Raw genomic sequence first — 26236 nt, forward strand, 5'->3', positions numbered from 1 at the left:
TTTATAGTTGGTTCTTGAGAAGACTAAACATTTATCTGCAGATCTCTATAAAGTATATTCATTAATCGTTATTCTCTACTAATAGTTAATTAAAAACTGTATATTATGGCTATTTTGCACATCCCTTTCAAGATTTCAAGATTTTCTAAGGTTTATTGACATATCATATACACAACTACGGTGTAGTTATGCAATGAATGAAACACTTGGATCACAGGTTCCTCAACAGTGCATTACAAGACATCTATCAATATGTGTATACCTCCACCATTAAACTGTCAAATTCTGCACATTTCTTATACTATCTACATAAGAGTATAATTAATGTGTATAATATCAGTTAAAATAAGTGCTTCAACATAGTTAACATTGCAGGAAAGCAATATATTAGACGTTAAGTACTTTGTCAGGCTTAATATTTATCTGTAGATAGACACCCCCAAAGTTTTTTTCTTATTTAAAAGAAGACCTTAACCTAAAGTATTCTTTAATGTGTTAAAAAAGGTTAATTAGTTTGTCTGTTTTGCACATCCCCATATTAATATCTTTGTACATCCTGCACAAAACTGTTTTATTGTAGAGATCACTTACAGTATCTTCTTGATTTTTTATATTCTATATTTCTATCATTGACCTTCTACTTTCCCCCTATGAAAGTATGTACTCTTAATATTGTTTTCATCAAATAACATTATTCAACAAAAATAACATTATTCAACAAAAATAATTTGATAACGTGCTTTAACCACTAGGCGGTGCACACAAGGTACACACGGCATACTAATAATAACTTTGTATTATTAGTGTAGGACACTTATGTATGTATAACATTGAAGATATTTTGTTTTATTCATGTTTTTACATAATTTTACAGGATATTGCTATACTATTTCTCGTGTTTTACTTCTACACATTAACATCTGATTTATAAAACATCACAGACAGAAAGGACAGAAATTGTGATTCCATAGATGTGTCTCCCATCACCCAAATCCGCTGACTATTCTCTCAACTCTTTACATTCTTATATTCAAAGAAAATCAGTAATATCTTTAAAAACGTGCATTGCGGCTAAAACATCCAATCAGCGAGCTGAGGATCTTTCCTACGTCTGTTTCCGGTATTGTTCCTGAAATGAGAGTTCACATTTATGCTACATTGAAGGGTGGAATTGACTACACATCTTCAGAAACATAATTTGCTTCAGATATAACTTATAGGAAATAAAGTATAAAAATATAAGTAATAAAAAGATAAAACACTGGCATGTAATTTACGTTAGAATAAATAGAATGGTTTTGAATAATAGATGAGAGTAAAATCTACGTCACTTTACAGCCCCGCCCACTTTTGGGCAAACCAACGCTGTCATTTGAATGGCGATCGAGCCTGAAGCCACAGAGATCTTCTGTTACTGTCCTTTCTTCTTAGAGGAAGTACAGAAACACGTAACTCTGGATTTGTTTTAATGTTTGAGGTGCAATAAACGACACAGCAGCTTTTTGGCATGTTAAAACTATTATTTTCCGACTCGTTCATGAGAGTAACAGCTGGCGAAATTACAGCCTCGCCTACTGATTTCAAATGTGTGCTTTAAAATGATATTTATAAATGACTATTATCATTATTATAAGCAAGACAATAAATGGCAAAGATATGTAGAAAATAAAGGTATTTAAGATACGTTCATAAGAAACGTAACGTGGGAGAAAATATGTTTCTAGAAGATATGTAGAAAATAAACGTATTTGAGATACGTTCATAACGAACGTGACGTGGGAGAAAATAAGTTTCTAGCTAAACGTAATTAAGAATGCAGTTTAGTTCTGTGGGAACGTCATTTTTGTGAGACAGGGTTGAACCAAGACTGCATGCTGATATCTATTCCGGTAGATATGATGAGATGGAAATGATCTCGTACATGTGCATTTGCTGCATCTTGCCATCTGTTGGCCTATATAATAAGCTTGATATTGTGTACAAAATATAAATGCAGTACCACTATGCAAGGCCTTTCCCAGGCCTCATGTTTTCGGCAGTATTTAAATGTCCCTGCTCTCCTGTCCTGCTTTAGACGTCTCATTCCTTGAGCGCTCAGCTAAGAAGGGTAGAAATGTGAATTACAACTAAGCTACTTAACCATAATGAATTAAGGCCGAACATCTGAAAATGTGATATTGAAATTACTGTCATTATAGTGCATTATGCCTGAGCATAATGACTGCTTTGGCGCTGTTTGAAGACAAAGGCAGACTCTGGGGGGAAAGTATAGTCAGAGGAAAAGTTGATTTCATGGCTGTGAACTCCAAACAGCATATCATTTCCTGCCATTTCACAACTTGTCTTTTGTCAGCCACCTAAATCGTAATGCATCTGAAAATGATTTCTCTTTCTCTGGACAAAGAGTCAGCCATACCCAAAGAGGACTACTTGTCAGACAGAAAAATAGATATGTTTTAGTCTTGTGTTTGCTTTGTACTATGGGCCTCAGTGAAGAACACATAAAAGAACATTCTGTAAAGGCTTAACAGGAACAGAGTGAAAACTTTTATCACTAATTGATGGCTTGGATGGGGTTGAAGAACAGTACATATTATCTTTGGCGTCTGCAGTGTTTCTGTGGGTGCAAAGTTTGCACCAAACTTCTAGAGTGTTGACAAGGAGTTGAATGGTATACTAAGAGTGGGACCACACAGTAACTGTGACCACATTTTCTTCACAGCTTTATCGAACAACCAAAACAGACACGTGGAAAATTGGGTCCACTTTGCCTCCATTTTTTTAGGGATTTTTCCAAGGTTGCAAACAGAGCAGAGACTAACTGGGGCTGTTATTAATTATCCATCAGTTTCAGTTTGGATGCCTGAAAGCCAATTAAAGGAAACTTAATTGAATCAGCCTCAGGACCCTCCTGAACAGGAATTCAAATGAATTGTGCCTGAGGATGGATGGCAGGAGAGGGAGGGAGGGCATGGGGGTTAAATAAAAAGGGTGAAATTACCCAGAGTCCATGTCTTTGCCTGGAATAATGGCTTGAGACTGACCCTGCTATCAGGGAAATTCAATTTTGTTTGTAACCTTATCCAACCAAACCACATGCTGTATTTTTTGTTTTTGTCTGGTTGACTTTATTACTTTTCATCCAAAAGAAATTGAGGAATTTGCACAAAATACAGATGCAACATACATTTGTTGAGAACAGGGGTCAAATGCATAAAACTATTGGCTAATGAACCTGTTTTAGATTTTTTTTTAAATGCTTGCACATTTGTTCGGAAAAAACCTAAACAGTTCCTTTTTTATACGAGACACATCTCTCACCTTATATTTAAGCCTATCATATTCTCCATATAGCTCTATGAAACTGTGTGTAGGCCTGGTCTGATGTAGACACATGAGGTGCTCACATTTCCACTGCACATTTTTCTTTTAAAAATACCAGTTGAAGTGTGAGAGATGGAATATGTTTTATTACACCGTTTATACATCTTCCCCAGGACTGGCTAAGAACATGATATGAAAATATTATCAGATTTGGAACATTCCTAATAACAGCTAGAAACATTAAAACAAAAAGAATGTACAAATATTTACTGTTTAGACTTGAGTATTTTTTTTACTAAATGAAAAAGGGATCTACACTATCTAGTATATATTGGGATATAGCACTTACATGCAAGTTAGCAAGATTGGCAAACCAACTTCTACTCTCAAAACAGCCGCTACTTAGCTTAGCTTGCTAGCTTCCACTTTCCAAGTAAAATACAAACATAGCAGCCTCATGGGTCATCACCAGTGTTGGGGTAGTTACTCAAAGAAAGTCATGCATTACACAATACTACTTACTTTAGAAAAAAGTAATCCCTTCATTTACTTAGTTACTCACTGTTGAAAGTAATTATTTACACTAATAGTTACATTACTTTTAGATTAATAATAATAATAAATTATATATATACAGTGCTTTCTCTTAAACATCAACTGATGTGCACCATAAATCAAATGAAAAATAACAATATATAGCTTAACCTCATGCCCACATCAGCACAAATCCTTATTTATCCTTACTAATAAAGACAGCGTAGACTTCTGTTTCTCTCTGTCTGAACGTCATGTTTTCCTAAGTTACTGTTGTAGTAAATGTATCATTAAGTCTCATATACAAATATATACATTCTTTCTTGAGTTTTTACCTATGGTTTGTACCCACAGTTTCAGTTTGATGTAAGCTACAGCTATCACTCCCAAGCTTCTTCACACATTCAATACACAGACTGGCTTCCTTTTCTTCTTTAGCATTCAACAGACGGGTGTCACTGTGACCATTATCAGGCGAATTATCATCACTTAACCCCTGTCTCGCCACCAATCATTTCATTGGCTGTTCCCCTTCCCATCTTTTGCTCTTTCCCTGTATAAAGTCATTGCTTGGTCAGATTATTGTGCTACATCAGTGGAACAGGTTATCTGTCCTTTCCAGCTAGAAATATGATTGATTCTGTTAAATGCTATAACTCTTTATTAAAAAATAACACAACTTTGGTTTATGCTTGTAGGCCTATATTTGTTATTTTCTTACCAGAAGGTGATTAAGTGTGGAATTTCCACCACAGTTACTTTGAAGCGCGTTATTCCCAACACTGGTCATCACAAATAGTGAATGTTGTGAAGGGACAGACGATGGGTTACTCAATGTGAGCTTGTTTAAAAAGGCGTGTCAACATTAGCAGAGTATAACATCTTCTAGTTAGCAGCAGTAGCGCACCACGTAAGTACTCTGCACTTCTCCTAGCCATAATTGTCAGTCAAACACTGGCAAAAACAGATTTATCCTCTTAAAGAAAAGGAACATCATGTCATAAGAAATATAGGAAATTAAAATTCTAGTTCAACTTTAACACAATGATTCCTAAAATAAAAATAAAATACTGAAAAAGCAAAAGAAAGCAAGCACGAACATTAAGAGATATCTGCCTTTGTGTCCAAGTTTGGGACCCAGCAACGTGCGAACACACACACACACACACACACACACACACACACACACACACACACACACACACACACACACACACACACACACACACACACACACACACACACACACACACACACACACACACACACACACACACACACACACACACACACACCTCAAGGCCATGTTCCATTGTTCTGTGAGAGCCATGCAGGAATCCCTTTCATGTGTCGTCTCGTGTCCTGACAGCAGCTTAGTGACATGGAGACTCTGCAGAATGTCCTGCTTTTAGTCAAATGAAGAGTCTGACAGCTGCTGAGTTCATCAAAAATCAAAGGATAATCTGCTTTCCATATATAATCAAGTGATGATTAACATAATTTGTTCTTCAAAGAGGGGGATGGGAGTATAAATACTAGCACCTTTAAGGAGACACTTGAGAGACAGGGGGCGGGGAAGGTTTGAGAAACGGTGCAGAATCTTGTCAGGAGATTTGAAGTTATATGAACGTGGAGTTGAAACTAAGCTCTCGGGTTAAGGCCCTGACACACCAAACTGACACCAAAGAACACGTCCCGATGGACCCGATTGTTGTGTCGCCTCACGTCTCCTGCGTCTTGGCCAAAAAGTCGCACTGGAACACACCGCAAAGACTTCAACCAACAGCCAAGTAGCGTGTACGCACTGCGCATGTGTGAGTCGCGATAACTCTCCTTTCCAGCAGGCGGCGGTAGTGTGTATTCGTCATTCAAAAGAGGCAACAACCGGAAGACAGACTGCGTGATACACAGAGAGAAGAAGAACAGACTGCGTGATATAAACAAACAACAAATAGCGTGGGTTCCATTTTCACTCTCGTCCATCACAGACTGTTTCACATAACGACTTATAATCGAAGACATATTTAGTGCGGTACTGGAAAATGAAAAATAATAGCCGTCTGTGTGTGCCTTCTTCACTTCCGCCTTGCTTCTCATGCAGTGATTCGCTAAGCTGATTCAACATGTTGAATCGGGAGCGAAAGGTGTCGGCACGGCCGAAAAGACACGACGGTGCGGGACACACCAATCTGAGTGGGGCGACAGGACTCTCATTGAAGGCCCGACATCTATCGACGGCCAAAATCGGCTCGGTGTGTCAGGGCCTTTAGACTGACTCTCTCTGGACTGATTGACTCTGTCTGGATTGATTTATAGATTATGACTTTAATTGCCATTATAAAACGAGGTTTTATTGTCCATACTACACTATTTTTTAGAAAAGACAAAACAATTCAAATGAGCAACTTAGGCCTCACAATGTTAACACTGTACATCATTTTGAGTAAAGAAAATATTTTAAATGCTTTTTTTGCAATTTTAATAAACCATCTTCATTCCTTTATTTCCTTCACAGGACAGCTTTTGTTTAAAGACCCAAGATTAATAATCAGTAATACATAAATGTATGTAATAGAGGACAACATAACTAACCCTATGTATCGTGGCTGGAGAGACTCTATAATCTGCTATTTCGAAAAGTAAACAGTCATAGCTTCCCTGGTAAGAGATTTCCTAGTTGGAAAAAAATGCAAAAACACTGAGAGGGTCACATTTCCACATGTTGAGAGACGCCTTTTAAGCAGGTGTTTGTAAGAAATAAAACTCAGTAAATAAAAAAAAAACATGTGTTTGCATGCTAGCTAATCCAAAGTATTATATACTGTCACAAAAATGATATTTACCTATGATGCTATCTCTGATATCTGCACGGCTTTCCACTTGTCCTACCAATACTGCAGATATTTTATTATATTTTAAGGGAGCCCGGCTCTGTGTCTGACCCGGGCTGATTATGGCGAGGAGCTGTGATTGTTCTTCCTCCTTCACACTCAGACCAGAGTCTTCTCCAGCGGCTGCGTCAGAGGAGCAGGCCATCAGGCGTCTGTGGACCTCCTTCATTTCTAATGACGCCCTCCTGGACTGACCAAGCACCAGATCGCCCTTTGCTATTTACAGTAATTAGTCCAGAATGTGAGCTGTCAACATGCAACAATTGTGCTAGTAGGCCCCCCCCCCCCCCCCCAACAGGCTGTGCTCAACAACAAGCACCTAGCCTCGGCCACTGGAATGCATTAACTTTCCCCTCTCTCTTCTCCCTCGGCGACTCGTGTCAAATTCAGGTCCCTCAGAACAAAATCTTAATAATTAACTGGCAAATATTAACATGATTGCTTGTGACGCACCTACTCTGGTAATTATTGCTCTGAGGCCATGTGCTAATGAAATTAATGCATTCATTGCCCCAACAAATTAGCATAACTCATACAGATGGCCCACATTTGAGAGCACGCTGCAAAAAGGGGAAAACAACATTCAAGGAAAAGCAACATCAACAAGAAAAAAGAAGCTGGAAAATGAAAAGGCCGGCACATCCATTTGGAGATTTTATGATGAGCACTGCTTGCTCAAAGTCTTAATGGCTAAAGCCTCGTAATGTTAACCAAGGGTGATTGCAGTCACACATTACAGAGTGATAGCAGCGCAAATGATTATCACTATCATCATTACAGTCATTGCGGATGTACATATACATCTCTCTGTGGACAAATATTAAATGGCCATGCCACCGCAGACATTAAAATGTTATTATACAGATGCATTAACTTACTGCAGCAGAGTTCATATCAATATACAGTAGCCTCCCAACAATCACTCTCTAAATGGCAGCGCTGCATTCACCAGGCCTGCCACTAACCCTTGTTCATGACTCTCTGTGGGATGTCTCTCCTCGCCATTAATAATTGATGACGTGCCTTCCGTACAATGGACGAAGACAAGTGCAATGGTTAGTTTGAGATGCTGAAAAAGTGCAAGAAATGCCTGCTGCTAGGTAAAAGAGGGGCAGAGATGGTGGTAATGCCTATAAAATGTGTTTGCCTGCAGCCAAATACTGACAGGGAAACAGGAAATAGTCAAAATGACTTCCTTTTCAACAACACTGAGGTACATTATTACAGGCAGGTGAGAGTCTGCAGGTTACCATCACAGATTTTGGTACAGTAGATATTCCAAAACCTCTATTGATCCACCATTGGGACCTCATGTTATACTGCAAATCACTAAACCAAAGCAGATAGCCATTTATGGTTATCTTAGGTTTTGTAAAATTCCACCGTGGAAACCGGATGTATTAATGAGACGGGCAACATTTCCTCCACGATGTTTGCTGAGCCTGTTTATCTCTGCTAGGACTGAAAAATTTGATTGCTATGTGGTTGAGGAAAAAAAGGAGAAAACAATGACAGCACACTGAAACTGTTTTAGGTCATAAGTGGCATGTCATTTAGATAATAGGCTGGAGCTATACGTTTTTCAGTCAGCTGTTATTTTATGTCTTTTAATTTCCAAATATGAAAGGAAAAAAAAGGCATGCACAGTTATGTGTTTAATTTATTTCAGAGAGGGCCTACACATGCCAGTGTATTTTTTTCTACTCATCATAATAGTTTTATTTTCTGGGTAAAGATTGCTGTAATATCTTACATTTTGCAACGGTTTTCTTTATTTTTGTTCGAGTATATATAGTATAATAATGAAAACACTTTCTAAGCTGTGCTATGAAATATATACGTTTTTGCAGCTCCAGAATTTGATGTGGTGGAAACGGGGACAAAATGTATTTTTTGATAGTAAAGGTTGCCAGCCTCTGAGCTAGGTTAACTAGAAGCTAGGATAAGTCCTCAAAGACTGGAAGCTATCATGCTAATGAGTCTTGCTAACTAACTTCCCTTGTCTGAGTGGAATACAAATTTAACAACACGATGTGTCTTCCAAATATGAAATGCTGTAATTGATAACCAACAAGAGGTGGATTGATTTCCAGTTTTACCGGTAAAACTGTCTAACTAGCTTATTCCCTCATCAACCACTCCGATGACTGCAACCGCTTTATGGAAGTCTTTAAAACAAAAATTGAAAACATCAGGCTTAACATCGCCAAAGCCTCCTCAAACCAACCTGTCTCTCCACAACATCCTGTACTTGCTCCATCAAATGCACCAACCCTAAACTGCTTCACGGAGGTTACGCAAGCTGAGCTTTCAAAAATCATCTCAGTTATGACCTCATCTAGCTGCGCCCTTGATCCTATCCCCACCTCCCTAGTGAAAACCTGCTCTCCATCCATTATTCCAACTGCCACCATCATAATTAATAAATCCTTGTTGAGTGGTGAGGTCCCCCCATCCCTCAAGCTGGCAGCCATCACACATGTCCTGAAGAAGCACAATCTGGATCCTGAGGTACTCACAAACTACCGCCCCATCTCAAACCTGCCTTTCCTAGCAAAAGTTCTGGAGAAAGTTGTTGCCCTTCAGCTTCATGAACATCTCCATACTCATGAGCTCTATGAAACCTTCCAGTCTGGTTTCAGACCAGCTCACGGCACTGAAACAGCTCTGGTCAGGGTTCTAAATGACCTGCTGATGGTTCCCCAAGCCTACTCATCTTGCTGGACTTAAGTGCAGCATTTGACACTGTTGACCATTGCATCATGTGTCGGCGACTCCAGGAGGTGGGAATCGATGGCAAGGCTCTGGACATTTTCCACTCGTACCTCACAGGAAGACAGGAATATGTCCGTCTTGGAAAAAGCACCTCCGACATACACTGTGTCACCTCTGGTGTACCCCAAGGGTCAGTACTTGGGCCACTGCTCTTTTTAATTTACATGTTGCCCCTGGGACAAATACTGAGGAGCCATAACATCAGCTTCCACATATATGCTGATGACACACAGATTTATTTCCAAACTGCCCCGGATAAACATCTGGCACTTTCAAATGTCTCAAGATGCCTGGAAAACATACACCACTGGATGAGCAACAACTCCCTCCAACTGAATAGCAGCAAATCAGAGGCAATTCTGATTGGAACACCACATCAAACACAAACAACTCATATCCCTCATATCAGCATCAATGGCCACTCCATTCCCCTTTACCCACTTGTAACGAGCCTTGGTGTGAAACTAGACTCATCCATTTCATTCCAAGCACACATAAAGACGGTCTGCCAAGCCTCATACTACCACCTGAGGAACATCTCCAAAATGCGATACTCCCTCACCAAACCGGATGCAGAAAAACTGGTCCATGCCTTCATCACCTCCCACATTGACTACTGCAATTCTCTGCTTGCAGGCATTCCAGCAAAAACCACTCAGAGACTACAATATGTACAAAACTGTGCCGCCCGGATACTCACAAAAACACGCAAATCAGAGCACATCACCCCCATCCTTCACTCACTCCACTGGCTCCCTGTAACACACCGGATCAACTACAAAGTCCTCATAATGGTCTTCAACGCCATCAACCACACTGGCCCCACCTACCTACAGGAAATGCTAAACAGAAAACATTCCCATACCTCTCGCACACTCAGGTCAGACAGCTCCAATCTCCTGCTGTTCCGCGGACAAAACTGGTCACCATGGGAGACCGTGCTTTCTCTTCCCCGGGTCCACGTCTGTGGAATCAGCTTCCAGAGAACATACAGACCTCGGCATCACTCTCAGTTTTTAGGAAATGCCTCAAGACCCACCTGTTCCACACCGCATTTTACTGACTGTCCTTTACTTTATTTATTTATTTATTTTTAAACCTTTTATGCTCTTAACCTTTTATTTTTTATATTGCCATATTTTATCCAATATGCTCCTTTAGATATCTTTTTACTTATTTTTCGATATAGCTTTGTGAAGCACCTTGAGATGAAGTTTGTCTTTAAAGTGTGCTATATAAATCAAATGTATTATTATTATTATTATTACAAGTCCGGAGTACGATCTAATATCTGTTTGGTTTTGTACAAACCGGTTGAATCAGCATAAGACAAAAACAATGTTATCCTCTTTGGAAATATATGTGCAATAGCCAGAGTATCATTGTAGTTAATAATGATATGTGCAAAATTTACAAGATTGCAAAATGTAGTTATACTTAAAATCCTGTATCCTAAAACATACTTGACACCCGGTTGGTAAAACAACTCAGCCGTATGTAATAGAGACATGTTGATTTGTATAAAACACAGAATCACACTGTGCACCCATTGGTCTTTGACCCCAAATGGAGACAGATTTTTCGATGAATAACAACAATCAGCGGAGATGGAAGTTAAATGTTTCATTTAACTTCCATCAGCGTGTGAATGTGTGTATATCTTAAAATCCCAAAAGGTTGTTGTCAGAGTAACTGTGACATTTTCCTCCGCAGAGTGGATCCCTGCCATACATACACACGAGAACAGACAGCAAAGATCACATAGTCAACCCGCCGCTGTAGAGCAAACAATGAATAAAACACTCAGTATCCAGCCTGTGCTTTGACCCACGCACACGCATGAATACATACAACACATCAACAGCACACTTCCTAATCTCACATGGTTAGTAATGCAGCCACCTTATCCAGCATGCAACCCCATCTGTGGTGACACATCAGCTCCACCATTTTATACGAATAAACTGGCAAACACAAGACACAATGTGTTGACGGGAAATTTGCATTAGAAACGTACCACAGGAAGGCGTGATTAATTTTTGCTCATGAAATGAATACAGATTCGGTCATTACATGACTTGTATCCTTTGCCAAATATTGTAATGTTTCTGCTTTCTTTCTGGTGCAATAATAAGGACTATAAGATGGCTCATGAGCAACACAACTGCTGCAAAATCTGCAAAATCACCGAGCAAAACAAAGACATGATTGCTCATTAGTATTATGGATCTGTGCTGCTTCAATCTACTTTCTGATATGCAGGCACTAGCTAATGACTTAAACAGTGTTTGTTTAAATGCTTGCTACCAACATTTCTCACAGTAAGATTAAAAGAATGAGACATCATCAGATCCCTCATTGAATGTGTATAATACCCTCCCTATTTGTATAATACCCTCCCTCTCCAAACACACACACATCAATACGCTTACCTTGGCTTTGCAGAGGATGCAGTGCAGTCTGTGTTCACTCTCACAGGCCTGCAAGGAAACAGCATTTAAAAGTGATTCAGAACAACATCCATAAAGCTGGACTTATGTAGAATGACACAAGGGACAAATGAATTATCATTGTTTAGAAAATGTGATTGTGTCTTTAACCTAAAGTTCTTAAGGATGATAAACACAATAAAAAAAGGGAAACATACATAGTTGGAAAAAAAGGTCAGAAAATGTTTCACATTGTTGCGCTTTCACATTTCTTTTTTTGTGATTTTTAGGGCTTACAATCACCTTAACACCAAAAGTATTAATAATGATTATACTATGTGGTATTTAATGTGCTCAAATAACCCTACAAGCATATTAACAAAATAAAAACACCATTTAAAAAACATTTATTAAAAAATTGAAAGGTCAAAGACATCTGGTTAGTCAGGGTCCTGTTTTTATTTGTCATATATTGATATTCACATCTGATATGTTGTTTTGCAGTGCTTTGTCATTGTTTTTTTCAGATTTTATTTAAAATAAATTAATGATGATATATTATTAGCTATAATATTCAACTGTGATTGATTGTTTCGTAATTCAATAGGTAAGTTATGTGTTTTTATATAAATTCAAGCATCAATTTATGTCATTTTATCGTAACACTAGGCCTGACCTACATCATAGAAGCCTTTTTCTATGTTATTTATGGTATTGATAATTATATGTAAAATGAATGCTAGTGTATGGTGAATAACACAGAAGGAAAATGCAAGCCCATTAACCGCTTTCACACAAAGTAGTACCCCAGGGCACTAAGTACCAATCGCGTTCACACCGGAGTGCTTTTCTCTGAGGGAAGATTACGCAAATGAGCCGCTGACGTCACTTCGTCTTCTTCTGCTTTGGGTTTACAACTTCACGGTGTATACTGCCACCCCAAGTCCCCGGCCGGAAGTCCCCAGAGTTGGGGACTGGCTTCAGTAGAAGCTGCTGGGACTCCCAGCAGCTTCTCCTGAAGCCTTCTGAGTAAATCGCCAGAACGCCGACACCTCCTCATCACTCCACCGCTCCCATGTTTTTTTTTGTGTTGCCATAAGTTATTCTCTCTCTGTTGGTGCGCGGCGCTAATGCTAATAATGTGAATGCCAGCAAATACAATGGCGGCTTCAAAACACTTTTCAGAGTTTTACGGGGCGTGGTTTGCAATTCGCCCAGCCAATAGAAATTGGTACTTTTTTGTTACCACCTCTCTAGCAGGCACTAAAAATGGGGGTAAAAGTTCCCGGCACTAAGTATTCTTTTTGGTGTGAACGCAACATAAGGGGTACTAACGGAACTAAACGGGAAAAGTAAGGGGAAAAGTACTCCGGTGTGTACGTGCCTATTATGCTCTTAAAAAAATAAAATCATATAAAAAGTATTTTTCCTTATTCTTCATCGCTTGTGTGTTTTGTCCTTGTTGTTGTGTTTTGCACCTCCAGGCTACTGTAGGTTTAGCAATTAATGAAAAGTCATACATAACTAGCTGTTTGGTAATGCGCACACTTAATTTACACTTCACATGACAGAACTGCACATGGAACAAAATAACGCTGGCAATAATCTCTGAGCTGGTGCTAAGTATGTAAAGATGCAAATAACAAGAAAAGCATTTGTACAAACAAACTGCCAAACCCACACACACACACACACACACACACACACACACACACACACACACACACACACACACACACACACACACACACACACGCACACACACACACACACACATACACACACACACACACACACACACACACACACACACACACACACACACACACACACACACACACACACGGGCACTTCCTGATAGATGTTTATGGCATATAATTATAGAAAACTGCTATTAGGCAATGTGATTTTATGAAGAGGACCATTGCCCCTGGCACTGTGGCCTGATTGCTGTGAGTGTTGTTCTAATGAATGTAAACCAAGTCTGTTTGAGAATTATCAACCCATGAGAGACTGATTGGGGGGGGGGGGGTGAACTCACTTTTCACACCATTGCAATTAGATGGAAACATGGGCATGCACATGTATAGGCAAGGGCATGCTTGCAGGTCAGCAGGTCAGTATGTTAGCTCTGCACAACATCTTATTTTTTACATATAGGATTTGCAGTGGGTGTATTTAATCTTAGCTTTGAAAAAACCATTTAGCCTTGAGTATAGATTGTGTTGGATTTAAACCTTTTGTGGATTAAAAAAGTTATGATATGTTTTCTTAATAAAGGTTGACTTTTGGAGTACAATGTTGTGGAGTTATTGGACATGTTGATGAGAGTAAGAAATAATCCTGCGCAGCAAGCGCTAAAACATAATAATATCATGTTAATAATAATGCTTGTTCTGTAACTGTTCAGAAATTCAGGTTTTAACCAAACTAAGGAAAAAAGTAAGCTTCAGGCATTCAAATTTAGATTTAGAATGTGTTATTAAGCTTTTAAGTTTCCTGTATAGCCCTAGTTCACACTTTTGTCATCGCTTCGCTCTCTACTTAATTAATGCTATCTTCAGCTAGCAAAATCTTAGCATTTCCAAAACCCCCCTCCTCATTCCCCCCACTCACTCCCATGTCTTTTATATCAGATGGATTGGGTTATATATTCTGAAAAGCATTTTTGGTGCAGAATCCCATTACCTTCAATAGAGAGAAACCAGATGTATAAAAATGAAAGAAATATGTATCTGTGGGGAAACTAAGTGTATAGGCTACCATTACTTTCCTAAAGCTTGGTCCCAGCCCTGTATTGTCACCAGCCGCGTTTTGTTGGGCAGTGAGACACACCAGGCTGGGCTTACAGTCCTCCCATGCCCTTGTACTTTGTGCTGCGAGGTTTCACCCCTCTAGGAATGCACTCCCTATAATGAGGGTCAGGGGTCAAAGTGCTGCTGCGCCTGCAGGCCGGGATCTCCCAGGCTCACTCAGTCACTGACTCTGTCCCTATATTTAAATCCTGCCTCAGGACATGTTTTTCAAAGGGCATCTCCTAACTAGTTCCTGGTTACTAATTAGTTTTGTGCCATGCTATTTGTCTTTGGGAACCTGAAATGAGGAAGGAGAGGAGGAGGAACACAAATGAGTCTAAAAAAAGATAGCGTATGGTTGGCCTCAGTGCTGATTATTATCATTCAGAAAGTCCTCTGCTGCAAACACTGAAGTATGCATCAACAGTTGTGGAAATGAATACCAGTCCTACATTGTTGTGTTTGAATGCAGCCTTTCTGCTGTTTAGTGACAACATCTGTGTCATTCTGTTGTGGCTGAAATTAAATAAGAACGTTGAATTTGACCTTCTTTGTTCGGCCTGCTTTTAGGAGTGCTAACGATGCATGCTATCACTCCCAGCTGGCTAGCTTTCTCCCTCGCAAGTCAAATCATTATTGGATTACATTTTCTGGCTTCATAAAATGCGGTTAAGAGGCACTTTAGACATATGGGCATGACCTGCTTTCCAGAGATGGCTATCAGAGCAAAAGTGACAGGTCAATTGCTGATTTCTGTTCTGTAAAAGGGAAAGGGCCTCCCTACCCTGAGCACTCTAAAAGGTCGCACGCTCTCTCTCTCCCTCTCTATTTCTCTCCTTCTGCTTCTCACACACACAAAAACTAAAGTAGACTCGCAGCATCGGCACACACTCAACACAGAGCCGAGTTCTGTGTGAGTGTGTGTGTGTGTGTGTGTGTGTGTGTGTGTGTGTGTGTGTGTGTGTGTGTGTGTGTGTGTGTGTGTGTGTGTGTGTGTGTGTGTGTGTGTGTGTGTGTGTGTGTGTGTGTGTGTGTGTGTGTGTGTGTGTGTGTGTGTGTGTGTGTGTGTGTGTGTGTGTGTGTCTGCTTCAGGAGCCTGAGCGTGTGTGTCTGTATATAATTGTATAGTGGGAAGACACACACTTAATGGAAGTGGCTCTTCACTCTGACAGCTGGGTGGTGCAGATGAAAGGTCTGCTGTAGCATGTTGTCTACCACTTGTGGAGTCTCCAAAGAGAGTGGACGGCACAACAGCAAACCACTCAACTGCAGACGCTCCATTTATCCTTAATTCATATACAATTATTGCATGTCATTATAGCTCACTCACTCACTTAAACATTATGTGTACAGTGTAGTGACTTATGGATGGTTTGTTCTGAAATACAATACCTCATATTGAAGATATTGTACAATCCAAAAGTGCTTAAGAGACATAGATTGACTAGAGAGGCAAAGAGCAGATTCACTGAATGTAATCCAAAGCTCAAGGGCATGATATTGTACTTCCCATATTCTTGTTGAATTGCGCTATAAAGATTGAATATATACTCTTCAATATAAGTGAAGCAGATTTGTTGAATATCACGACAATAGAGTGGTGCAGTGACATCTTTATTACGGACGATCCGGACGTTAGCATCACAAGGGCTCACTCCACAAAGAGTTAACAGGATTTCTCTATTGAATTCTGGAATATCGCAGAAAATAAGATCTGTGGCAAACACACTTGTTAATGATACTTGCAAATTCACCATGTCATTTATGTCGTAGAACAAAACATGTTAATCTCCTACATCATCATCATCATCATCATCATCATCCTCATCATCATCATCATCATCATCATCATCATCATCATCATCATCATCATCATCATCATCATCATCATCATAACCATCGTCGGCTCACTACACTAAACAAGCCTGTTTGCTATCCTGGGTCCTGTACTCAGCACTTTGGCTTAAGGTGGAAGGTTTGGCTGAAGTTGGAGCTGATGCAGAAGCACCTAACCTGGTTCGGTTTACAGCCAGCTACAGTATGTACCTGTTGGATTCTTGCAGTTGTTTCCTTCATGGTTGAATGTACTTATTTCAAGTGACTTTGGATCGAAGCATAAGCTACATGAAATGTAATGGAACCACAGACCTTTTTCTGGAATCTAACCAAATATGTATACATACAAATGTTAATGTAGAGATGAGGGAACCTTAAAGTGCAAAACACATTTCTGGGGTTTAGGACTCATTCCTGCACCACTGAAGTATCTATATGAAACAAGTGCCCTTAATACTGGATACTTCCTATAAAGCAACCCAGTAGCATCTCTCAGATATTCCCTGCATGTTAAATGCCAACACAACTCCATGCCCTCAGTTCAGATACTTCCATTAGTACACTGTGTGTGCACTGTGTTCTTATTGTGTCGTGAGCGAATCTCGACTGGGTAGTGTTTTCTCAAATCAAACACAGCTGTTGTGCACTTAAATCTCAAAGCCTGAGCCTAGACTACTCTGATGACCTCATCAGGGTCATTTTCTGCAGAGCTGACCCCCCCTCAGGTCCCCCACACTGACATAAGACTATATACAACTGTTTTCACAGGCTGCGTAGTAATCCTCCTGACTAGTAACTCATTTTGACCTGAGTAATTGGTGGATTAGCAACTACAGCATTCATTGGAGTGGTGTTTTTACTTTCTCCATAATTTACTCTCTGTTTAGGTCTACTTTTGTCTTTACCTCTTCCGTTTCCAAACGCTCTGTTACTGTATGTTCATCAGCTAGTTGCTAAATCTGTCATTCGGTAGTTTTTTCCTAATTATTTACAATGGGTTTGTCCATACTTTACTACTACTAAACTAAGGTTGCCAAAGTTGTAAACCAAAACAGTACATTTGTCGGGTGTAAAACCAACACAATGAGCTAAAAGAGACTACACATCTCCATTTGGTCAAGGGGTACAGCAGGGTTGGGGGATAATTATCTATGGAGTCATGACTAAGAGTGATGCTTGTAATATTAAATATAGTCATTTGATCTTTTCTTGATATAGGAAATGTCTTAGTGCATATCTGATGTGCAGAATAGCGTGTGTTGTGATGCAGTGCTTTCACCCTGTACTTTTGATACCATAATGTGATTTTTATTAAAAAAAAAGAAAGCACACTGAACACAAAAGGCATAAATAAGAAAAATAATGAGTTTCCTACTGTTTTAACTAAATCCCTGATATCGTCTTTTTTTATAATGTGTTCATCACAAGTTGCCATCGCAATGACGATTAAAATATAATAGATATTGCTCAGCCCTTATTTGCACATGGAGGTTGGTAGGTTGATAAATTGCACCAGAGAGGTTACTCTGCAGTTTAATTTAAATTCATCACATCAACACAACTTTTTAGTAAATTTAAAAAGAAAATTATTTCTGTGAATAAAACTTATATAAGAGGTAATTATACATGTTTTCAGTTCTGGCAGCAGCAGCTTGTTGGGAATGGACGGTGGAAGAGTAATTAGCATGAGCAGCAATAAGCACCATGACTGAACAGAAAGACAGATGTATGGCACCTACAGAAGCTAACATTTCATTCACGGAGAAGAGTGTAAAGTGATCTTTTGGGAGCCCCATCAGTGACCGCTGTATCAGTAGCTGGTTCAAGGGCTCTACACATGTAAATGAGCCATCCTGCGGGGTGACAGGTGTTGGGTGCATGATAGCTTCCTGGACTCCTGCCAGTCCATTATGAGGCACTTCTCACTGTTTCAGCTGTGCTTCAACTCTGTCACGATGACTTGTTATCATTGTTAGAAACCCTCATTAAAACTAATTGGTATTGCTGTTTGAAAGGTAGCTCATTACCTTGAGGCAAACAGCTACGTTTTGTCTCAATAAGGAATGCAAACATGGCAAACACATTTACTCACTCTTGGAAGACCAACAAAGACATTTTATTCCCTCAAATTCTGACAAATGGCTGATGAGGAGAGCAAGCCAGACTGAAATATCAAGGTTCCCCACACGGAGAGTCATTCTTACCTTCTGGATCCAGGTGGACAGACACACATGATGGGAAAGTAAATTCTTGCAGTCACAGAAATTCCTCAGTGGGTCACTGGCTCGATGTGCAACATCCCTGCAAATAAAGCACTCTGACGTCTCTGTGGAGGAAGAGGAGATGGAGGCGATGAATGGTGGAGCACTGTGTTCACTTTGCATCCAAGGCTAATCCTAGTTCCAACTAAAATGTATGTTCTCGCTTATATTGCAACTTATTTACTATTACAGCATACAAAACACTGTTGCTCCCTTAATCATGAGACCTTTATTTAATAAAATAAATGGTAAATCTGGGACTGTTTATTACATTTTATTTTAATTCGAACTTGTAGTTCATTATTCAATTTGAATGTTTATTTTCTTTAGAGACACTTTTATCTATTATTCTATCCATCCATTTCATTTATTTTGACATTGGTGTAAACTTAGAGCATTGATTCATGATGGTTAAACTGTCCCCGGTTAAGAAAAGAAGAAGAGAACAAGATCAGGAAAGAGGTTTCTAGACAGAGAGAGTTGGTCAACAGAAGAAGAGAAACAGGAAGTAAACACAAACGGGAACACAGTTTGTGCTCTGGCGCAGTTCCAGCCGTTGGTACAGTGGAACGCACTATTTTCAGAAGCTATACAATTATTTTTAATTAAAAAATGAAAATGTGGTCTTTATTGTGAATACAGTTATTGGTTTATTTAGTAAGTAAGCATGTTAATTTAATTAATTAATGGCTCACTGCACAATATATTTTACTTATTTTGCAAAAGAACAACTCACAACTCAGAACAGTGGCTTTGAACTCAAAGCTGAAACACTCCTTATATCTCGCAGTAAAATCATCCGTCCCGGTTCAATTAGGAGTGGACATAAAAGGTAAGCCGTGGGTAGCATCACGCTAGCTGCCATACATGTGGTCCTCCAGCCCGGGGCGGGGGTTAGCCACAGAAAGCAGCATCTCAGATTGATCAGAAACCTCCTTTAGTGAGGATTCCCATACAGGAGCTTTGAAGCTAAACATTGGACAGTAGCTAGGAGCCACATTTGTTGGTTTCATCCCATACAAGCGTGGGAGGCAGCAGTGAGGGCTAGCTGTCATCTGTGTGGGGTAAACTGCTGCCTCAGAAGCTCCTGTCTCTTTTGGGCCTTTAGTTGAACCAGATTGCTCCAGGTGAAAATCCATCTTCAGATGGAAAATCCTTTAATCAAAGGGTGGGTTTTTAATGTAGCACATCAGATTCTGTGTAAGCAGTTTTTATTACTGACCAGGCATATATCTCACTGAGCATTAATGTCTCTGAGACAAGCTGTGAAACTGAAAAATAACACATTAACTTCTTGTCTCAAGACACATTTTGGGTAAAATCAAGACTTTTGAGATGAATGTGTGATGCCACAACTTTAGCTACGTGTAACTGACACCAGACACCAGGCCTATGGAAATCATTCTAGTGTGTGTCAACATGCATATGCCTGCCTCCTTTTTGTCTCTCTGTCTGACAAAATATTAAGTTTAGTTGGTTTTCACTCATTTTCAAAATAACTTTGTGTGTGTTGAAGAGTTAGCAGAAAATAATGGAGCCATGCAGAGACACACATGGAGCACGACAGTGGAGCTAACAGGCAGTCTTGGTGTTTCAACAGCCTGACCGAAAATATTTCCAAAGTTACAATGATGGCAGGTTCACCAATTATCCACACAAGTCCTTTTTTAAATTTCATTCCCCGAATCTGTACTGCTTTTACGATCATTATGGCAAGCCCCGAGGCACTTCTGGAGCTAAGTCACAGATGCACTGCCTCTCGGTAAATAACATGAAAACAACAATACAACAGAGATGTAAACAACGCGACGTGCCAGTTCGTAGCTGAGCAGACACGTCTGCGTGATCTGTGACATCCATAATTAACTGTCAGCAGTGTCAGTGTTCAGCAGCGTTTCACATAAAGGTGAGTGCTCCACTAACTGGCTGAAGTCGTCGTCCCCCCCCCCCCTCAACGCACGTTTTAACTAACCAAGGTTCCTGTGCAGCAGCAGCAGGCTGATGTACTGAACCTCAGTGTGTCAGCTGCCGCAGATCTCCCACTATCACAGAGCAGAATGTACCAACATGAACTCTGTCAGGAGTGTGTTTACACTACGTGACTGTCTGAAAGTGGCTTTAGCGGTGGGCGTCTGTCAGTGACGTTTTAATTACCTGCTGCACTCTCACAGACATTCATCACAAGAAAGGAAACCAAAGTGAGCTGTAATCTGATTCAGTTTTATAAAAAGAGTTTCAAACAGTGTACAGTGCACTATACAGTAAACAAATGCCAGATTGAGGTGATTTAATTGTCCTTTGCATTGCTAACGACCTCATTAACAGAAGAATGATGGGAAATCAGCATGGTCTGGGCAAGGAACCGCCTGTGTGACAGCCATCTGGCTGCAGTGGGGGGTGGGTAGAGTGGGGGTTGGGGGCTGGTAAGTTAACACCAAGGCCTTCACCACTTCCAGGCGCAGGCTTACAGCACCTCTAGATGGAAGCAGTTATTACTGTTTTACTAAGCAATCAGAATAACAATTCTGTTTTTCTGTTTGTTTATTTGAACAATAATAAGATCCAGATTAAAGAATAAATGCATCCACTGAACATATTTTAACATTTTAACTGATATAAAATTAATAAAGGGAAAAAAAGGAGGGATAATATATCCAGGGTGGATTTACTTCATGTTTTCTCGGTCATTTTCAATTTAAGTCTTTGGGTAAGTATGGCTGGTACTGTATTTATTAAGCATAGAATCATTCCTTATTGGACAAAAAAGAGCGAATGGTCTCTGCATTATTTGATGTGCCTTCTAATAAAAACTGAACATTTCCGCCCTTATCATATCAAATAATATACAGATTCCTTCATCTCCACAAGCTGCATTCATGGAAGGTGTGTGTTATTCAACTATGTTGAAAATGAGCGATGACTGTCCTTCACTGTTTAAGCGATGTGTCCACATTGTTACATTACATTTTCCAAGACATGGGGACAGTACAGAATAACAGTAAGCGCTCATACTGTATGTTAAAAGTCATACAATAATTTAATTTCCCAAAAGTTAAATTGATCTCGATTGATAAATCCATTCACTGACTGGTCGTGCAATATTCAATGCAGCACATTGAAAAGAAAATGGATACAAATAATCATCTTCAAGGTACGTAATTAGATTTTGTCAACTGAAAAAATGTGCCCTTAAAAAGAATACGTTTGTCACATTACAGTTACATATTCATTTTTGTTTTAATGTCTAAAATATAAAAGTGTCTTAACCCCCTTGTATTTTATTAGAAAAATGTTAGTTGATAAACATCTAACTTTTTGGATTGAATATTTTACTGTCATGGAACTTGTTTTTCACACCACTTATAACTATAATATTTTGAATTGTGCATTTATTTATTAAGCCACACAACTTCCTTTCATCCATTTTCTTGTGTGCAGTCTATTATGTAAATGGTTTACTAATTTAGAAAATGCAATTAAGATATTCAGGATAGCTACTAATTAATTGTGGCATATTTGCATATTAATTAACTGAGCAACCAATACTATTGGATCATCTTCATTGTATTCACATTTGAGTGTTTGCATGTAAAACAGATGGTTTCTGCTTTTCTAATGTCATCACTTCATAGATTTAAGACTTCCAGAAAACTGCAATACATCATCAGGCCAGCAGCATCACTCGATGTTAAAGACGTGTGTTTGTCATGAAATGCATGATGGGATGGTATACATACCGCTGGATAAACTCCTGCATGACTCTGCTGAGGACAGTGTTTGGTACTCACTGCCCATACTTCACTTCTGGTTGGGGTTGAGAGATCTCTTCCACTGACTTCTGAGTACTTCCAGATACCGACAGTTTATTCCACTTCCTGTTAACATTCCTCTATGTGTCTAACGAGAGAAAAACAAAGTGTCAAATCAACTTGTCAAAACTACTCCAGCACTGAACGCTCTTGTTTTTGCCCTTGCTCTCTGTTTTTGTTTTTGAGGAAGTTATAAAAACAGGCAGCCAATCACAGCTGCACCCAGGAGCATTCCAGGACAGGAAGCTGAATGGAAAAACAGAGAAAGGTTTCTGGTGAACTGAGAGCATTTCCTTTCCTGACTGTCTAACCATATGTTTCAAGAGTGAGAATGAGATGTTTGTAAATCATCACAAAGCTACATGCATTGTTTTGTTTAGGTAGAGAAGTGCAAGCTTTACAAGATGTCATAATGGAGGAGGAGCATGTAGAGCATGCTTTCTTAAAAACACCCCAGTGTGTTGCAACAAACCATGGTGCACTCTCACTGCTGGGAAATGACACACACATCTTGGAATTTCCCCCACAAATCTTTCTGCATAGTAACTGCAGAATGGAAAGTTCCAAAATGACAGTTATGACATCTTTGTGTCACCTAAGCACATGTTCATGGCTTAGTGGGCTTTTCACTATATATAGGTCAACATTTATTTAAAGCTTAAAGAATCAATGATCTTTGTTAAGAACCTAAATAGTCCTAAAATTGCATGAACGGCAAACAAAATGTAGTACATACTGTATCACACAAAAATCTCCTTAATCATTTAAAAACAAATATTTAGAGGGAAAAACAAGACAGTAATGTATACTCTCAGTTAGGGATGGGTACCAAGAACCGCTAGGTTCTAGGAGCTAGGTTGTCAGTTTGAAATGTCTGGATGAAGATGTAAATGATTTACAAATGTTTAAAAAAATGCCTCTTTTCGTCCTCTGTCTGAGGGAAAACCCCAAAAAGCATGATAGGGCGAGCCAGGCTCCTTTAAGTTATTTTATTTATTTGTGTCTGCTTCTGAGAAGCTAATGTATAAGTTATACAGTTATTTCTGCAAGAAAATTACAATACAATTACTGTTTAATCTTCACATCTTGTATTCATGTCTATAATTTTGAGCACCAAATTATTGAAACGTATCGATAAGAATATAGAAAAATACCGATACCGATAAGCAGTAGGCCTACCGGTAGCGGTATTTATAAAATCCTAACGATACTCATCACTACTCTCAGTTCATGGAGGCTTAATAAATAGAAAAAAATAATATCACTTCCAAAATGTAAAAGCCAAAACTACATCACATCCCACATGTAATCTTCTTTTTTTCTCCATCATGTTTCCTGGTTGAAGCTGCAGCCCCCCAGCACAACACAGTGGAGGGACAGGGTCAACAAATGTATTTCAGGGAGAAAATCACAGCGAGGCCACAGCTGAAAACAGATACGTTTGATGAAAAAGTGTCATCATTAATATAGGTAATACAAAAGCTTTAGTTTTTCAACGTATTTTTATTATTTCAATTTTGCTTCTCTCTTATTTATTTTAGTTCACTGTATTTGTATTTATTTATTTAGATTGTACTAAACTAGATATTGTTAAGCTCATATTACAGGTATTGTGTAGTCAATACATTGATGTTAAGGGAAAGACACTATTTGAAATGTGATGATCATGTTCTCTATCCTATTAATATCCATGAAAGACAGGAATTAATGTATATAATGTAACTGTGTAAGCTTCCCCTGCTGTCATTTGTACTGTCTAAAAACAAAAATAAAAGGGAAATATGTTGTTTAAATATAACAATTATAAATAATGAATCTAACCTAAGTATGTTTTCCTGGAATAAGCCTCCAAACCAACAGTTATGTAACAAGACAAGCATATATAGATATAAAGATATATTTGTATTATTAAGCTAGGCCTAGCTGCTTTTACCCTGCAACCCGAGAGCTATGCTGTTTCTTTATTTCATTTCTTCCACATGAATCTGGTGAGGAGCTGACTTTCTGCAGGGACATGCAGCTTGAGTCTTTTAGAAATAAATGATATACATACTAATAATGTGCAAATGTGTTATTGTGTATATGTGTTATACAGGGGCTGTTGTTTTGAAATGATCAAACAGTTTTGACTTTATACAGAGGCAGAATGTGAAGAGCTACATACCTTCTCAAACAAAGCACTCAGCTTCAAATAATACAACCTTGGAGAAGTTGTTGCTATGGGATAGGTCTACACTCTGCGTAATTAAATGGCACGTCTCCTACTATTCATGAAGAGCACTTATTAAAACAAGCATTCACATCCAATCCACTAGATAAATGACTGAACACCAAGTGCCATGAAGCCCATTAAATTGCTTCTTTAGAGATGGATCAGGTCCAAACACACAATCAAAGGATTTGACTGGGATTATCTCTGATTAGAAACACTCAGGGACGAATGAGGAGATGACAGGATATCATACATTGAAAGGATAAATTAGCAGTCACATACCAGACCAAATTTGTGATGGGTGTTAGGGAATAAAGAGCGGGGTGAGATAAAGTGCTAAAAAGCAGAGGAACAGACCTCCACTTTTTGGTAAATCCAATGATACATGGCCAATGTAAACCACAGTAAAAGCTTTTCCCTCTCCTCTAAAACCTCTGCCATCTAAATAAAGTCCACATCAGGGAAGGAATCCACCACTAAGGAGTGAAAAATGGGCGAAAAGTAACTGGTGAGAGATAAATCTGTTAGTTTATGACCTTATGGTGTTATGTGACTGTGAACACATTTCCTTTAGGACCTTTGGGAAGATACATTTCAATTCACAAATGTTTTGAAGACGATTTTATCATTGCTTAAAGTGGAATTAAAATCCCTAAATACAAACTTTGCATCATCTCTGCAATATATTTCAGTATAACCGTATTATTTCTTTTTTTCTATACCATGATGCTCAAAATGAACCTATGTGTATGTATTTCTTTTGTCACTGAAATTAGCTTGAGCTTCAGTGAAAACCTGTATTTTAGTCACTTAGAAAAAAATAATGGTTATTGTGGGTAGTTAGACCTTTGGAATTTCCTTAAAAAATGCAGCTCCAAACCTTTTTTAACCAAACATGAGATTGCGAGCTTAATTTGAAAATCAAATGTAAAAGAGCTTTTTTTTTGCACGGTAGATATTTTAGTTCCGCTCCAATTTGAATATTCAAAAGTAAAGTAAAGCAGGCCTAGTGCTGATAAAACACTTTTCAGGAGGATAAATAATGTAGGCAGTGGTTAATGTTAGCATGTTCTTCTTTGCATATTTTAAAACCAATGAGGACCTTCGTTCAATCGCATTAAAATTAGGCTTTAGCTTTCTCACAGACGGCAATAAAAGGTATTTTTGAGGGTTTTGTGCATTAAATAAATTTGACCTCTGAACTCAACATAATCTTCTCTGTCATATGCTCACTGTCAGGATATTTTCCCTTTGTGCTTTAACTAGGTGGCACGGACAGTGGAAAGCAATACCGTATATACCTGAAGGGCTTGTCGAAAGCTGAAAAGCTCCACTCATCTACTCTTTGATCTGTTTCATCGCCTATAATG

General features: G+C 38.9%; 2 protein-coding genes across 3 annotated transcripts in view; one reads left to right on the forward strand and one right to left on the reverse strand.

Moving 5' to 3' along the window:
- The window catches only part of LOC307021219 (uncharacterized protein), a 616546-nt gene that overhangs the window by 392325 nt on the left and 197985 nt on the right, over nucleotides 1-26236 (forward strand). The window lies entirely within an intron of this gene.
- Nucleotides 1-26236, reverse strand: part of LOC307021236 (uncharacterized protein) — a 146535-nt gene that overhangs the window by 118662 nt on the left and 1637 nt on the right. The window contains exons 2-4 of one of the 2 annotated variants that reach the window (XM_079653178.1): nucleotides 22583-22742; nucleotides 18789-18910; nucleotides 11957-12004 (exon numbers count right to left, since the gene is read on the reverse strand). In XM_079653178.1, the coding sequence (XP_079509304.1) occupies nucleotides 11957-12004; nucleotides 18789-18910; nucleotides 22583-22640 (228 nt within the window). In that variant the 5' untranslated portion in view covers nucleotides 22641-22742. Of the gene's footprint in view, nucleotides 1-11956; nucleotides 12005-18788; nucleotides 18911-22582; nucleotides 22958-26236 lie in introns of those variants that run through there. The other variant, XM_079653177.1, reaches the window with a different exon arrangement.

This window comes from Notothenia rossii, assembly GCF_949606895.1.
Source record: "Notothenia rossii genome assembly, chromosome: 1".
NCBI classification, from domain to species: domain Eukaryota; kingdom Metazoa; phylum Chordata; class Actinopteri; order Perciformes; family Nototheniidae; genus Notothenia; species Notothenia rossii.